General features: G+C 33.5%; 3 protein-coding genes across 4 annotated transcripts in view; 1 reads left to right on the top strand and 2 right to left on the bottom strand.

Moving 5' to 3' along the window:
- The window catches only part of LOC149481420 (focadhesin), a 45,843-nt gene extending 36,284 nt beyond the window's left edge, over positions 1-9,559 (bottom strand). For both annotated transcript variants that reach the window (XM_089704988.1, XM_089704989.1), the window contains exons 1-12: positions 9,213-9,559; positions 8,853-9,056; positions 8,414-8,576; positions 7,639-7,781; positions 6,691-6,842; positions 5,567-6,117; positions 5,097-5,201; positions 4,251-4,369; positions 3,299-3,502; positions 2,708-2,897; positions 1,829-1,922; positions 209-411 (exon numbers count right to left, since the gene is read on the bottom strand). In XM_089704988.1, coding sequence (XP_089561114.1) covers positions 209-411; positions 1,829-1,922; positions 2,708-2,897; positions 3,299-3,502; positions 4,251-4,369; positions 5,097-5,201; positions 5,567-6,117; positions 6,691-6,842; positions 7,639-7,781; positions 8,414-8,576; positions 8,853-9,056; positions 9,213-9,493 — 2,409 coding nt within the window. In that variant the 5' untranslated portion in view covers positions 9,494-9,559. The remainder of the gene's footprint in view (positions 1-208; positions 412-1,828; positions 1,923-2,707; positions 2,898-3,298; positions 3,503-4,250; positions 4,370-5,096; positions 5,202-5,566; positions 6,118-6,690; positions 6,843-7,638; positions 7,782-8,413; positions 8,577-8,852; positions 9,057-9,212) is intronic.
- Positions 9,560-10,266: 707 nt separating this feature from the next.
- HSPC300 (hematopoietic stem/progenitor cell protein 300) lies at positions 10,267-11,843 on the top strand. The gene is made up of 3 exons (XM_089705041.1): positions 10,267-10,509; positions 10,956-11,038; positions 11,546-11,843. Exons 1-3 carry the CDS (start codon positions 10,389-10,391, stop codon positions 11,570-11,572), a joined length of 231 nt encoding a protein of 76 aa, XP_089561167.1. The 5' UTR covers positions 10,267-10,388; the 3' UTR covers positions 11,573-11,843.
- Positions 11,844-12,098: 255 nt separating this feature from the next.
- Positions 12,099-16,176, bottom strand: LOC149481418 (3-ketoacyl-CoA thiolase, mitochondrial-like). Its single transcript, XM_089704746.1, has 8 exons — positions 16,054-16,176; positions 15,657-15,823; positions 15,286-15,417; positions 14,763-15,027; positions 14,339-14,514; positions 13,888-14,088; positions 13,509-13,663; positions 12,099-12,307 (listed from the first exon to the last, which is right to left on the bottom strand). The coding sequence occupies exons 1-8, from the start codon at positions 16,070-16,072 to the stop codon at positions 12,226-12,228; spliced, it is 1,197 nt and encodes a 398-aa protein (XP_089560872.1). The 5' UTR covers positions 16,073-16,176; the 3' UTR covers positions 12,099-12,225.
- Between the last annotated feature and the right edge of the window lie 269 nt (positions 16,177-16,445).

The following is a 16,445-nucleotide window of genomic DNA, read 5'->3' as shown; positions in this document are numbered from 1 at the left end:
TATATACTAGCATTCCGCCCACGTCTTCACCCGCTTTGTTTAAAATATAATAAATTATATACCTTCCTCTTGAATCCCTCTTTTAAAAATAACCGCATCAAAATCCGTTGCGTAGTTTTAACGATTTAAGCGATCGGGAATTATGCGGGTTTTTCTTAGCAAACGCGGGCGAAGTTGCGGGCGTTCTAGTTAAAAAAAACAATCTCACCTGTTTCCTAAAGCAATCAAGCATGCCCCTAACCACGCTGTGCGGGGGCAAGTGCCCCAAGCCCTGCGGCTCCCTGCCCTCTATATTGTACACCCCACTGCGGTATGCGCGAACTTCACGCTCTATCAATTTGCCCACTAAATATTGCACCCCCGGGAGGGCAGCTTGATTCGTGTTTTTGAACACTTCTGGCCAGATTTCACCTGAAAATTTTTAATTAAATATATAATTTAGATATTATCTATAAATAGATTTTAGAGTTAATGTACAACACAAATGTAAGTTTAAATATATATTGATCGAAATTATATTTTCAGATAAAAAGGAATATGATACTAGCTGTGCTCCGCGGTTTTACCCGCAGTGCTCAGGTTCTGTTGGTCTTAGCGTGATGATATAATATAGCATATAGCCTTCCTCGATAAATGGGCTATCTGACACCGAAACAATTTTTCAAATAGGACCAGTAGTTCCTGAGATAAGCGCGTTCAAACAAACAAACAAACTTTTCAGCCTTATAATATTAGTATAGATTGCCTGAAAATGATATATAGAAGGAAGAAAACTAAATTAAATGATTATTAAGACTAAAGTAAAAAAATTAACATTACATTTTAGCATTCTTATTATTTGCTTAAAGGCTACAGCTTAATTATAGTAAAAAAATAAAAGAAAATGTGACAATAGAAAGTTTTGATGAATGCACTCTTTTGTTTGTTTAAATTCGTATGAAATAAAATACATATCAATATTACTGATTACTTAAAATATATTATTGAAATAATAGACCTAATATCGATAAGTTGGCAGAATAATAATAGCACGTATTTTAAATTAAAATGTTAAATGTAATAAGACATTATTAGAACTTCTTCAAGTAACAAGTTTGATATTGTGTTTGAATTATTCGGAGTTCATACTTCATAGTTCATAATAGTTTAGGATTTATAAGCCCTACATAAAGTAGGGCATCAAAAATTGAAGTTTAGAAGAGAAGTGTGACTAGTGCAGCTTGTAGGGAATTACTTACGTATTGCGAAAAACATTACTATAGTGCGATTTAAAATACAACTATCGCCATCTAGTTACCTTATTAATAATTCCAAATATAAATATAATATATTATGTATTTCTAAATTTAATTGAGATGCACATCATTGAACATGTGATCATTTTTAATTATATATGAGCCGGCGGCCATTTTGAAATTCAGAATAATAATTAGGTTTTCGAAATTTTATTAAATAGTAGACCGGTTTGTATGGACTTTGTTATTATTGTACATACAATTTAATAAAATAAAATGTCTATTTTATCAATTTCGGTAAGTGAATCTCAATGAAGAATAATAATTTTAAAACATAAATTTCTTTAATTTCACGATGACATTAGCGCCATCTATGATCATATTTATAAAATTCGTAAGTTTTCCACATCAATATTAGTTTCTTACTATTCGCTATAGATGGCGTTAAAATATTATATTACATATGACTTAAAAATGTAAAAAAACAAATGATAATTATTAATTATATACAGTATTTTTCTTGTTATATGTTATGACAAAACTTTAGATTTTAATGAGTCGGTTGTTGCTCATTTATTAATATTTATACTTACATGGGATATAATCCAAGACATCTTCGGGTTTTCTTATAGCATCTACGGGTGTTTTACAATACGCAGGCGGTAGTTTCACTGTCCGTCTGTATATCTGAAAATTATAAAGACTATGTTATTTTATATAGACGTAGAAATAGAAAGTGTGAATATCGTGTAGAAAGTTTGATTGTTAGTTGAAAATTGGATTTTTGTTAAAATCTTACAGTTTTGTAACTACTATTTAATAACATCATGATAAGCATTATTTAAATTATACTATCCTACTTAAATATTATAAATGCGAAAGTTTGTGAGGATGTGTGTTTGTTACTATTTCACGCAAATACTACTAAACCGATTACAATGAAATTTAGCACACATATAGAGGGTAACTTGGATTAACACATAGGATAGATTTTATCCCGGAAATCCCACGGGAACGGGAACTATGCGAGTTTTTCTTTGAAAACGCGGGCGAAGCCGCGGGCGGAAATCTAGTTGTATATAAAACAGAATTAATAAATTTGTGTGCTTTTCTTTTATAAGTTGCAAAAACTTTTAAGAAGTAAAAACAATCCGCATGCAATAATTTTTTATTAAACATATTTTTTTTATTTTTTTCTTACGTATATTACTTAGGTCGCCATTTTGTAGAGCGAGCTATGGAAATAAATATTATGCGTGAGTGTTTGTTATATATTTTGTTTCGACTAAAATATTATGTTTTCAATTTTTAAACTACTTTACTACTACTACGATTCATATGAATTACTATTCATATTAATTACTATTTGTACGGTGAAGATTCATTTTGTATATTATTGTTTTTTATATCTGTGCATTGTACAATAAAGTGTTTTTTATTTATTTTATTTATTTATTTATGACCATACTAACCTCAGGCACATCCTTCAGCTTGTAATCCTCGATCTTATAGTTAGCTAGGGCTTCGCAAGCTGCTTCTACCACGGAGGGCGAAGCCTCCGCGACCAGCGCCCACAAACGGCGAGCCGCGTCGGTGATGAGCGCGTCGTACGCGGGAGTTGATACTCGGAGCCCGGGGACTTCGCCCAACAACTTGCACAGGCTGTAAGAATAAACGTGAATATAATAAACAAATGCTAGAATAATTTGAAATGCAAAAAAATACACATTGTCAAGTAGGAACAAGCTTAAAAAATAATTCATGATACGACGGTATTTGAGTTCTTTTGCGAATTTAAATTATATGCGATTCAAGTAGCTTTTCATTTGTACTTACTTAAAATCTCTATGTATTATAATTTGGTTACCGAATTGACTTCAATGGGACATTTTATAATTTTTTTTAATTTCGTTTTAAACATTTTATTGTACAGCCAATTTAACAAACCCTTGTAACAATAAAACAACAATATCATGACTTTTGCGCCATAGAATATACAATACCTACCAACCAAACAATTTTTAATAAAATAAAATAAACACTAAAAATGGCCCCAAACCTACCTAGCTTGCACAGCAGGTCTATTATCCCTGCCCAATCTCGGCTCCAGGGCCTTCCAGGTCCCCGGCGGGGCCACCGCGTTGCCCCTCCACAGGGCCCCGAGGGCCTCTAGCGCGAGACACGTGGCCGTGGCCCCCGCTTTGTCCGTGCAACGGTTGAGGAGGGACGATATTACTGATACTAGTTCTAAACCGTGGGTTGACGCTCTGGAAAAAAAAGTTTTTTGTACATTAAAACAAAATGAACAAGTTTTAATATTAAACATGCAATAAATATTCATTCGTTATAATTGAAAATAATATAAATAACAAGCTGCGCTTCGCGGTTTCACCAGCATGGCTCCGCTCCTATTGGTCTTAGCGTGATGATATAATTTAGCCTATAGCCTTCCTCGATGAATGGGCTATCTAACACCGAAATAATTTTTCAAATCGGACCAGTAGTTCCTGAGATTAGCGCGTTCAAACAAACAAACAAACTCTTCAGCTTTATAATATTAGTATAAATTAGACAACTTATAGTGTACAGATAGTTACCGGATGACCGCCTCCTCGGTACAGTGGTTGACGCGTGAGCGTAGAACCGAGGGGTCCTGGGTTCGATTCCCGGTGGAGACGAAAAAAAAAAAAGTCTCGGTCTGGCAGGACACAGAAGGCTGATCACCTACTTGTCCCTAAAGAAAAATCGATCAGTGAAACAGATGTATGAATAATGCATCTGCCCCCTACCCCACTACGGGGACACGGGACTTCACTATAGTGTACAGAAGTCATAGAATATCTTTATAAATTACATTTTTTGTACCAAAAATAATTTTTAAATATCCTTATGTTTATTTATTCGGACTCATCCTTGAATTTGACATTTTAGTACATACTTACATATTATGTAATTCATATCATTTTCATTGTATTTTTATCGCTAAGAGCCTACATATTATGTGGCAAACGTTACCTCGCTTCACAAATACGTTTAACAGCGACAGCTTTAGCCACGTCCACCTCCCACTTGAGGTCATCCGGGCCAATCGAAGTGTCAACTAGACACTCTTGCAAGTATGGGAAACAACGCACCTGAAACGAGCAAAAATAATTACAAATTAAATATAATATTTTTTTTAAACTTACAAAAAGAAAGCCACAAAAAAACACACACACACACATAATCTATACTAATATTATAAAGCGGAAGAGTTTGTTGAATCTCGGGAACTACTGTTCCGATTTGAAAAATTATTTCAGTGTTAGATAGGATATATATTATCATCTCGCTAAGACCAACAGGAGCGGAGCACTGCGTGTAAAACCGCAGCTAGTATAATGTATATAAGTTATGTTTTTTAGATTAAGTTATAAAAATATTAAAAAAAGACGTGTGGCACTCGGGGACTGCCGCGGTAAAGCTATTGCATGCTATGCCTTCAAGCCACACCTCCGTGCCCGTCGGAGTGGGGAGCGTGAGGTTTTTTCGTTACGCAATTTCTGGATTCGGTCCCCGCGCTCAAGGCCCGCGATAGAAGCTATGCAATAACTTAAAAATCGCGTTGTATTTACGCGCAATTTTAGTGAGTTCATTAGTCTATATCATCTTTGATACCTAAATTAAATACGTAAGAAAATATACTATTTTATTAATCTATAATTAATAAATTGTCATGTGTAAGTTCTACACACATCATTATAGGATTTTTAAAAGTTATGTTTATTATACACACAACTTTAAACACTAAATAATAAAATACGAGATACAAAATTTACCACAAAAGAAATGTTAGCAACTAATAACAGATTTTTTAAATACCTGAGTTTCAGCCAAACTGGTGTACAACATGACAAGTAGTGATGTAGGCACTCCTTTGTTAGCTTTTAACTTATTGAGCACTGACACTAAAGTTGGTACATTTTCCTGGAAATACAAATATTACATTATCAAACTAATTTTGATGAAAAAAAAATGCTTTTTAGTTTTCTGTGCTTTTGACACAATGCTAGTTTTCGAAATTGTTGATTTAAATAAAAAAAAATCACAACACAATATAAATTATTGCAATTTTGATTTTTCTAATAATCATGATTATACACAGGATTATTAAAATATTACATGTTTTCTAGTTTCTAACATACTCATGTGTTTTACTAATACATAATAATAATCATGTTAAAATAAACATATTAATTTTGTTGGTAACTAAGCTTTTATATTGTTTTTTACACTTTCCAGTTATATTTGTAGAACTAAACTTCAAAAAAATATTTAACTAAACTCCTTACCTTAGTAGCAGCCATCAACGGCAGCCCCTTCAAGCACTCCAACCTAACATTCGGCCGTTCTTCATTAGCAATCTTATACACTAACATTGGCAACACTGTCACTGACACTTCCCTTTTCACTCCCACCACACCAATAATACACTTTAAAGCTTCAATAATAAGGTCCTCTTCCGCATGTCTATCAAAACATAACCCGACCAAAAACGGGAGTAATTCCACTTTCAAACTGTCACTTTGTGTCAAATTTTTTAACCAGTCTCTCAACTTGGTTGGATTATCTCTAACCCGTTCAAATGTATCTAGTATTTTATAATATGCGTATAACCGTCCGTCTGTATGCACTAAATTCTGGAACATTGTATTCTGTTTCAAGTTCGCTGTGTACAGAGAAGTTTTTGTTTTGCTATTTTGATGGATATCTAGTATTTTGGCAGCTACACTTAGAGCGTCGTTTGTCAAATATGAGGGTAGATTGAGCCACTGTAGCGAGAAACCGACGAAGGAATTCAGGCCGAGTACGGAGTAGTCACATTTGCTTATTATGTTGAGACCTGTAAGAAGATTTAGTTTTTTTTTCGGTATTTCAAATACATACTACATTCTAGCAGTTAAAAGAATATTATGCATATTTTATTTTTCACTGTTATTCATTTTATTATTTCTAGAGCATGCCAATGGTGTTTTCTGTCACCTAAATATAATAATTTATTTCCATTGATATATTTTTATTCTATCTTATTACATATTAATTTAAAACATTAAAAACTGTAAAACGATATGACCATTATCATAATATTATTGTATTACCATTTATTACAAAAAAAAAGACGGGTTGCACTCCGGGAGTGCCGGCAGAAGTGAAAACTTGATTATCGTTATCGATTATCGATCTCGTTCAGCATGTTTGATATTTTGGAATGGTAGCCGTCTTACGCATGGAATATAAGGGCTAAAAAAAAAACATCCGTCTTAAGCTTTTTCGATCAGGCCACGTGTCCTGACGCGAGTTTAAGATTTTATACCCAACGCCGCTAAAGAAGTTTTCACTTCAAAAACAAAACCCAATAATTTCTCGAAAAACTACCCTCACACAAAAAAATTATAAAAAAATCCAAAAAACTCACACAAATTGAACAGCTCGTGCAGATATCTCGCGGCCGTGTGCGTGAGGTTATCAGCCAATAGCAACAGAGCCAGCCCGGATACGGTGCGCATTTCCGGCGTGTCCAGGGAGAGACAACGCTCGATTAGACTGTAGCATGGACGCGGGTCGCGACTGGAAGTAAAAAAAACATTGGAATATTTTTAAGCTATTGCATAGCTTCTATCGCGGGCCTTGAGCGCGGAGACCGAATCCAGAAATTGCGTAACGAAAAACCTAACGCTCCCCACGGGGACGGGCGCGGAGGTGTGGCTTGAAGACATAGCATGCAATAGCTCTACCGCGGCAGTCCCCGAGTGCCACACGTCTTTTTTTTTAATATCTGGTTTGATTATTACACAGGGTGACATATTATAGGTGTAATACAGCCTTTGCTTGCTCTGACATAAGAAAAAATGTTATTAAGCGGTTTTGGAATTAAAAAAATGTAAACATTACCTAGCCGAAACTTATTGCATAGTTTCAATTAGTAGTAGTAAAAATGTCAAATATTTCTGAAATAAGTATCGGCTAGGTAATATTTACCTTTATATTCCAAATGAGCTTTACTTTCACCCCTTTAAAACTATTACACCTATATAAAGTCAACCTGTATAATACAAAACCGTTTTAAAAATCTTACAACAATAGAAAACTGCTTTGGAGCTATTTCAGCTTTTCCTTTTCACGAACTGTGGAGGAGGAACAATTATTTAAAAAAAAAAGACGGGTTGCACTCCGGGAGTGCCGGCAGAAGTGAAAACTTGATTATTAACGTTGAGCATGTTTGATATCCATCCGTCTTACGCTTTTTCGATCAGGCCACGTGTCCTGACGCTAGTTTAAGATTTTATACCCATTATACAGAAAAAGTGCTCAACGCCGCTAAAGAAGTTTTCACTTCAATAATTCAACATAAACCACCCCTTACCCATGTTTCAACAATTCCCCGCACACTCTCACTAGCATAGGCACCAAAGCCACAACAGCCTCGCTCCTGTGCTGATATATCGCCGATTCAGTCACAGCGGAGTACGCTGCGAACGCACTGTCTATCAGCTTTGGGTTGCATATCTGGAGAAATATAGTTTAATGATGTGCATATTTTATAGTAAAAAATAAATAAATATGCTTAGTATAGGAACATGTTACAAGTTTATATAACTAGAGAGAAGATATTCATGTTTTCTTTTTTTTTTAAACTGGAGAATAAAAAATGTTGTGTGGTTTTATGAAACCACGGTAAAAGTGAAACTTAGGCACAAAATTATCGTATTTGTACGATAATGACTCCGAACACTGCTTTATACCTACTCGGCAGACGACCGTCACGCGACATGCGCTACACAGACCAAAAAGTTTGAGACGATGTAATAAAAGTTTCACTTTAATAATACAGTTATAACACTTTGCAGTACTATATAAATATAATAATGTATAAGATTCTAAATATAAAAACAATGAGAAATACAGAGTGATCAAAAGCAATATTATACGTCTAGGCACAATAAGAATAAGATTCTGTTTGATTTTACTCAATTATTAAACATTTAGAAATTAAAGACTTATGGATTTTAAATTTGACTGCCGATTGACATTCTCCCCTGACCATGCATGCTGTAAAATGTGCAAGACATCAGATTAATAATATAATTAATAAATCGCGTTTAGTATCTGTTAGAGTCTTTCATTTTTAATATGCATACCTGTTGACAACTAATACAGGCCAGCAGCAATGACGACTGAGTATCGGATTGTGGGAGACTGAGCAGCAGCTGCCAGGCCCTGGAGATACCTCTACTGCGTTGAGGGTTACACGTCATCCAGAGGAACACTGGACGGAGTAGCTCGAGGCTGTTTGACGATACTCTGGCGAAGATAGCAGAATTTTTGCTTAGAACATTTTTTTAAGAAAAGAAAAGTATGACAGGCTATGGCAAAAATTAAATATGTACAATTTTTGTTTCTTTTTTTGAATAATTTATGCATTTTATTGCTGTAAAACTTATACATAAATGAAAATAGTTTTATTTGGTTTATAGATTTTATCTAATGCTTTTAGATTTCAATGATTTTCTATAAAACAGAAACAGATACCTTAATTTATATTGAAGTTACATTTCATTTCATCAAGCATATACTTACAAATATTCATGGTTAGTGCACAAGGCATGCATCTGGGCCAAAACGTCATCTTCCATATCCTTATTTCTCTCAAGAACGGTAATAAATGGATGATGAGGCGATCTCAATGAAAACTGACATTTATAAGGCTGTCCTGGGACTAACCGCGACTTTAAGTCCAAAATTAGAAGACCGGCCATTGTTGAAATTATAGCAGAGAAATTACTGAAAAAAAAATATAAATTTTACTTTACACAATGGTTAATAACTCTATTTTATTTATCACTGTAACTGGTTGTTTTTATATTCTATGTACATGATGATTCCAACGCACTTTTAAAAGTTTAGTTGCAGAATATCAGAGAAGAAAGAAACACTTACTGGGCCGTGGGCAGAAGAGACACAACAGTCGACATGGTGTGCCCTATTTCTAGGACATTGAGTTCAACCAGCGCCAGTAGACCTTGGCATGCCGTCAGACTCACGACGGGCTCCGGTGATGAACATTTCTCTCTCAAATATTTCAATTCTTCATTCTCCAAAACAAACTTTTGCCCCTCGCCCGGCTTATATTTCGATTTTATTGTAGATATCAACTTATCAATAGCATTAACTATCAGTACACTAGTGTTGGTTTTCAGCTTGTATTCTATTTCATCCATTTTTATATATAAAAAAGGTTTTTAAATTAAAAAATTTGGAAACATGCGATTCGTATCGAAAATCGAAATCTGAATAAATTTTTATGTTGACGATGTTGACCACAGATTAGGTATTAGTACGAGTAATGTTGACACTTTAATCTTGACAGATGTCTTCGACTGTTTGACACAACACCGGTTGTGTACCCACAGATAACATCTAATTCTGTTCCATGGTTTGGAACCACTCATCATAGTTGTGATCATAGTACATGTACATTAAGGGCATATTCACAAAGAAAGCTGGAAACTTATAAGCACGGTTCTGTGTTATAAGTGCTTATCGGCGCTTGTCAACGCTGCTTCGTTCTACACAAAGGAAGCAGGTTGAAGCAGACCAAACCAATGTTATATGGCAGCGCCCAGCGCTGACCAGCGCTTGTTGAAGCTTGTCGGAACTTGTCGACGCCGATCAGCGCTTTTCGGCGCGTGTTCATATATTTTCCTGCGCGGGTTACCGGCGCTTGTCAGCGCTTATAAGTTTCCAGCTTTCTTTCTGAATACGGTGCCCTATGAAAGGTATTGTTTTTTTCTGTAATAAATTCTATTGCACTAAGATTACACTCCATACGCGCACTTTCATACTAGCCCATGGACTTGATGTGAGAGACAAAATAGTTGCGGATACAAAAGTCGCTCGTGCGCACTAGATGTTAAACTTGCTTGAATATTAAACAAATTTAATTGTGTCAGTCAGCAGTCTGTGCTTCGAACTATAGACAATTACGAAGAGTGACACAGACAAATCACACAACAGTCAGTTTTGAAGAATAATTGATAACACAGATTGATAAAATAAAAACAATTGTAATTATCAGGTATTTAAAATAGTGATTCACATTATATTATTGCAAAAATGGCTACACCACCTCGTGAAACAATCCAGAAGCAAATTCAACAAGACTGGGCTAACAGAGAGTATATTGAAGTGATAACGGGAAGTATCAAGAAAATAACAGACTTCCTGAATTCCTTTGGTAAGTTGGTCAGACAAAAATCATCATTTTTTACTAATTACTGAGTTCAGTTCAACCTACGGTAGGTACATAAGATACATAGAATATTAAATGCTTGTTAAAGAATTAAGTGTGTGACTCACAACCAACTCCTTTTTCATTTAATTTATAAATTATATACATTAAAAATACAACCAGTTTCAATACATAGAAGTCGATAAGTAACAATACAAAGTATAATATATAAAATTATGTATGTTTTGTCCTCAATATTAATTTATACTTTCTATTTTCTAATTGTATGATTAAAAGTATTCGGGTTGTCTGGCAGAAATCGCTTACAGCGATAAGACCGCCCTCTGTACATGTTATTACTTGTATGGTTCTTAGTTTATAATCCTGTATTAAGTGTGCAATAAAGTATTTTTCATTCATTCATTTTCAATATTAAATTAAAATTATTACAGATATGTCGTGCAGATCTCGTCTTGCCACTTTGAATGAAAAACTCACATCTCTCGAGAGGAAGATTGATTATTTAGAGGCTTGTGTGAGTATTTTATATATTTTAATATCATAATAGTTTTTCAGAAAGACGTTGAAAATTGCAAGTTACAAAAGGAACACCTAAGTTATAATTTCTGATATAAGGTGACATACCCATACTACGTAATGAATTTAAGGGGGGAGGTAGATCTTTAAAATACTACAATTAGTCAGCGTGAGGGGGTTGGATTAGATTTTTAATACATAGCTTAGTAGATCTTGCCAAGAGAAATTTCTGTCTTTGCAATAAATGGTGTATTAACGAACACAAATTTGACTATAATTATCGTCTTTTGTTACACTTTCTACCTGTGAAATGATTGAAAATCATACTTGTCATTACTACATAAAAACTTGAAGGGGGTCACATAGCACGGGTATGTTCCCTAACCAGCAGGCAACACATACAAATGCTCTAAAAAAAAATTATTACTATCTTATACAATCAAACTTTACATTTTTTTGAAAACCAAAGTTTGAAATATGTATTATATATTCTGTTTCTTTTCAGGTTACAAAAGGAGAGACATTAACATAAGTTTTAAAACATTTATGTACAAGGTAGACTATTTATTTCTTAATAAAGTAAGACCTGTTTGTCTTCATTAAGATAATTGTCATATTGTATCAGAATTATTTCTCTAACTTATTGAATTGAAGAGAATTTTCGTGTTAAAATTCATAGAGAAATAAAAGATCGATAAAATACATCCTTATTAAGCTGATTCAATATATAGTTTCTTTTTTGCTACTCATTTTGAAATGTAAGCAAAATAATAATAAATATGTTGCCTACATAATAAAAATACACTTCTATAAGTTTCTTATTTATTCTTTTGGTCTGCAATTGATTTTTATTGTATGTAACATGTTACTATACAATATACAGTATATATTCTCTTGATAATAAATTTATAATTTTTCATTCAAAAAAAATTTGAATGTCATATAAAGTAGATTTTCTATATTATGTTTAATATTATAAGTATTTATGCTTAGTGTTATTTAAGGTGAAATAAAACTTTTTTTACACAATATTGTTTCTTTATTAATAATTACAAATAGGTAACAATTTTGTATGTATTGTACAAGCATTATTTAAAAATTAAAACCATTGGTAATTAAAAATACATTTTTATATGGAATAATATATTTATAAATATCTAAGTATAATATATCATTTACAAATAACTAAACACATTCAAACATGAGTGCAATTCCTTGACCTCCTCCGCAACTTGATGCAGCTACCACCTTTTTCAGCCCATTTGTTCTGAAAGTTAGAACAAATATTATATTTAAGCATTGAATAGATTATTTGATTATATTTGCTAAGTATATATTTAGTTGCAAATGCTTCACATGCTATATTTTAGGACATAGCTGTTGCCACACTTATAAATTTATAGTTCATATTTGAAACAAATTTTCATGCAAATGAATTAATTATTTGAGTAGATTGCCTATTCATTTTGATTTCTGCCATGTCATCGTATTTTATTTAAAAGGGCTGATAGACGTACAAACTTTAAAATCGCGGTTTTAAAGTTCGCGTACTTACTCGGCTCGACGTCGCGGTGACACACGTAGAGCTTGGTCAGTAGCTTCTCGCGTGTCACCGATATCGAATGTCTCTATGTCATCAACAGAGGGAATTTTATGTTATTCAGGAATTAAAATATATAGACATTTTTAATTTAATAACCAGCACTTATTTTTAAGTAAATAGCATTCTAACAAAATAAATGTTCAAAAATTGAAGGATATATTTTCGTTTTTACTATTATATTTTGAGGGTACTTTACAAAAAAAGAGCGTGTGCGCCGAGCCCACGCGTCAGGAGTGAAACTTCCTTGGCGTGATTCAAAGATACTTTCGCCAATATTCAATTATATTATATTCATTCATATTAATTATATTAAATTATTTTCATTAAAGTAAAAGAAGAAGACGAAATTAATTGAACTTTTGCACTTAGTAACACCTATTATAGCTAGACAGGCTAGGCTCGCGGCTCGCGGCGGTGACAGACGTGCGAGCGAAGGCGGGCTACGAGTAAAATTTCAAACATGTTGGATCGTCAACGAACTTACTCGACGGTTTTTAAGTACGCGTACTTGGGGTGACACACGAGCGTAAAAGGTCGTCGAGCCACAAGTTCGCGTACTTACTCGTACGTCTGTCACCCCTTTAATGATTGATCACTAGTAGTAATTTAGCATAGAAGTGATAATATATAGTAAATGCATTATATTGGTGTAATTTCCAGGTTTGTAAATAATTGCTATTTCATTTTATTTTCTACCGAAAAGCATTGTAGTATGTCCTATAACCCTTGCAAACTTTAAATATTCGCGCGCCTTTATAAGAATTGCCATCGTAAAAATTTTTTTTATTCGTTATTCTCAATTCTTGAACATAACAAAAACTTAAGCAAATAGAGAAATAATTAAGAACATTCACAAATCACATACTTTAATTGATGTACTAAATGCGTAGCCATTCTTGCTCCGGTGGCTGCGACCGGGTGGCCCATTGCTATCGCTCCGCCATTAATGTTCACTTTGTTTTTATCTATTCTCAATTCGTTAATAATAGCGAGAGTTTGGGATGCAAATGTTTCGTTTATCTGTAAGCACAAAGTTGTTAATTAATAGTAGTTGATGCATACTAATACTATATATTGTTAAAAATTTAAATGTAGAACTAGATAGTATAATATTTAAGTAGGTAAAATTTATCGTAGCTCATTTGTTTATTTTAATTTCGACTAACGCTTTGTAATTTCAATAAATATAAAAACGCTGAATACATTGCACCTACGTAAGACTGGATTAAAAATTAATTGTATACCTCAAACAAGTCGACATCTTCAAGCCTAGTATCTACAACATCCATCAATCTTCTCACAGCTGATACAGCTCCCAGGCCAGTATCCAAAGGGTTTACTCCCACACAGGCCCAGCCAGAAAGTCTGGCCAATGGTGTTAGGTTGTGTTTGTTTATTAACTCCTCATTGGCTAATAGCAAAGCGGCCGCGCCATCTGCTGGACCCTATCAAAAATATCGATTTTTTTTAAATACACGTCTGAAAATTACCAGTTCTCTTCAACCACTTAAAAAAATTAGTTCTCAATTCTTTTGATTTTTACTAATACCTCAGAACTTTCTACTGGATGAGTCGATTTTGATGATGCTTCTTTTATTTGAAAGCCAGTGCCTTTGTTGCATTTAAATTTTGACCAGTTCAAACTGTTTGAGCAGTTCAGTTATTTTTCTTTAAGAATTATATGCTTTAACTTACAGCGGAATTACCCGACGTAACAATTTGACCATCTTCAATAATCGGAAGTAATGTAGATAGTTTGTCTTGATTTATTTCCGTATCCGGTAAATCATCTATCTTGACCGTATTTGCTCTTTTATTTAGAGTGACTTCCAGTTTAGTTACCTCCGAGTCGAATAGTTTAGCTTCTTGTGCTGTAACATTGGTTTTGAGATTAACATTTACTGAGTTTCCACCATAGCGACAAATTTAAACGGAAACTAAAAAAATGTACTATGTTTTTTTAAATTAGTGCATAGCCCTGGCAAAAGCTACATTGCCTATTCGATCACTTTCGTCATAACGGTAATCGTACAGGGATAAAGTGGTTCAAGAAAATCTTAAATTAAGTTCATTTCTGTAAAACTAGGAATATTGGATAAGTATTTTCTCTCTTTCTTACCCTTTTTCCATTTTAAATGGCTTTCCATTGCAAAATTATCAACATCTTCTCTAGAAATGTTCATTCTTTTAGCTAGATCTTCAGCCATTTTCTGCAGAGTCAAACCAGTGTAACTGTCGGGGAATTGAGTTTTGATATGATCCTCCACTTGATAAGCTTTTCCGAGGGTAGTTCCAAATCTTACATTCCGTACAAGCATTGGTAGAGCGGTCATTATTTCTGTTCCACCTGTGAGGCATGCTTTTGCAGAATTGGTTAGAATTTCCTATAAAATACAATGGAAGTATTAAGAATTCATCGATACCTTGCTTAAAAAATCGAACCAAAGGCAGATTACATAGGATTAAAATTAGAGTAGGTTAAAAAAGGCTTTTCTAAGCAATGTGCAAGTCAGGAAAAGCTGGTTTCTCTGGATTCCTTCATCTGTGGGGGTGCAATGTATCTTGAAAAAAATAGAACGTCATTTTTTGTGATACTTATTTCTAAGCTTTTAGCTGTTAATAATATTTTGTGTGCTCCATACCATTCCACCAGTCACGATAGCTTGTAATCCAGAAGCGCATGTTCTGTTCACTCCCAAAGCCGGCTTCTCGATAGGAACACCCGAATAAATGCCACAGTATCGGGGCGTTTTACCACCGTCACATTGACTTAGCTGAATAATTAAAGAACTTATAACATTATTAAAGAAGTAAAATATTAATTGATTAGACCATGAGTCCACTTGAGCGAGTGCAAAACTGTAAGTAAGTATTTCGTAAGGACGATACATATTCATCACACCATCACAAAAATTTTATCAAAGTCGATTCAGTAGTTTAGGCTTGTGCCTGAGTAGAAACAGAGTAACTTTCGCATTTATAATAAATAGTAGGATAGTATGGATTAACTTACAAAAAAACAATTTCCTATGATTGTACAGTCTATTAAATTTGGATCAAAATTTGCTGTTTGTATTGCATCTTTAGCTGCCGCCGCAAAAGCGTGTGAAGCTGGCAACTCTCGTAATGATCCGCCATATTTACAAAATGGAGTCCTTTTCGCGCCAACTACGAAAATACCTATCGAAGAAATATTTATTATTTATGATTACGTTAGTATTATGATACACAATTTTATATGATTATCTCAACTTTATTATATTTATCTCAAGATATATGAAGAGATAATTATTGTCAATTGATTATAGAGATTAGGCTTTAGTTTTATAGATAGCTTAAATATTTTAGTCCTTATGTATCTAGGTATATATTTTATTAAATAAAGAGGAATAAAACAACTTTCAACTAACCTCTACTTGCGAGAGCCATTTATAGTTCAATTTAAATAATGTGATGATAAACTTGCTATCTTGTTTTTGGTCACATTCACTTTGTACTGTTTCATATTGAAGTGAGATAACTCGTATCTGTAGATATCTGTGTGTTTTAGATAGGTACGTTAAAATTATTATTAAACAAATAATGAATTTTGAGTAAGATGTTTATTTGTTTTATAAGAGTAGCGTATTTTATTTAGTATTTGAATTCTTCTACCTAATTTATATAGTAAGTACTAGGTACCTACCTTATATATATAATTGTTCTTTACACGGTTAATGGTTAAGATTCTACTTTAGATCGAAATAATAAGTAAGGACTTTAATAAGTACCTATTTGGTAATTTAGTTTTTCATGTGAGAAT

Source organism: Colias philodice, chromosome 16 (assembly GCF_061535455.1).
Source record: "Colias philodice isolate Cphi_HAF_F1 chromosome 16, ilColPhil1 Martin Lab GWU primary, whole genome shotgun sequence".
NCBI lineage: Eukaryota > Metazoa > Arthropoda > Insecta > Lepidoptera > Pieridae > Colias > Colias philodice.
Note: the sequence above shows the minus strand (reverse complement) of the source record. Positions and strands in the feature narration are given on the sequence as shown.

What these genes read in the sequence shown, in the direction of transcription:
- LOC149481418 (XM_089704746.1), bottom strand. An exon ending in TCATAGGAAATTGTTTTTTT is followed by an intron (nt 15,418 to 15,656) that starts GTAAGTTAATCC and finishes TTAATTATTCAG; the next exon opens with CTAAGTCAATGTGACGGTGG. An exon ending in TTACGTCGGGTAATTCCGCT is followed by an intron (nt 14,089 to 14,338) that starts GTAAGTTAAAGC and finishes TATTTTTGATAG; the next exon opens with GGTCCAGCAGATGGCGCGGC.
- HSPC300 (XM_089705041.1), top strand. Translation starts at nt 10,389, where the DNA reads ATGGCTACACCACCTCGTGAAACAATCCAGAAGCAAATTCAACAAGAC. An exon ending in AGACTTCCTGAATTCCTTTG is followed by an intron (nt 10,510 to 10,955) that starts GTAAGTTGGTCA and finishes AAATTATTACAG; the next exon opens with ATATGTCGTGCAGATCTCGT. An exon ending in TTGATTATTTAGAGGCTTGT is followed by an intron (nt 11,039 to 11,545) that starts GTGAGTATTTTA and finishes GTTTCTTTTCAG; the next exon opens with GTTACAAAAGGAGAGACATT.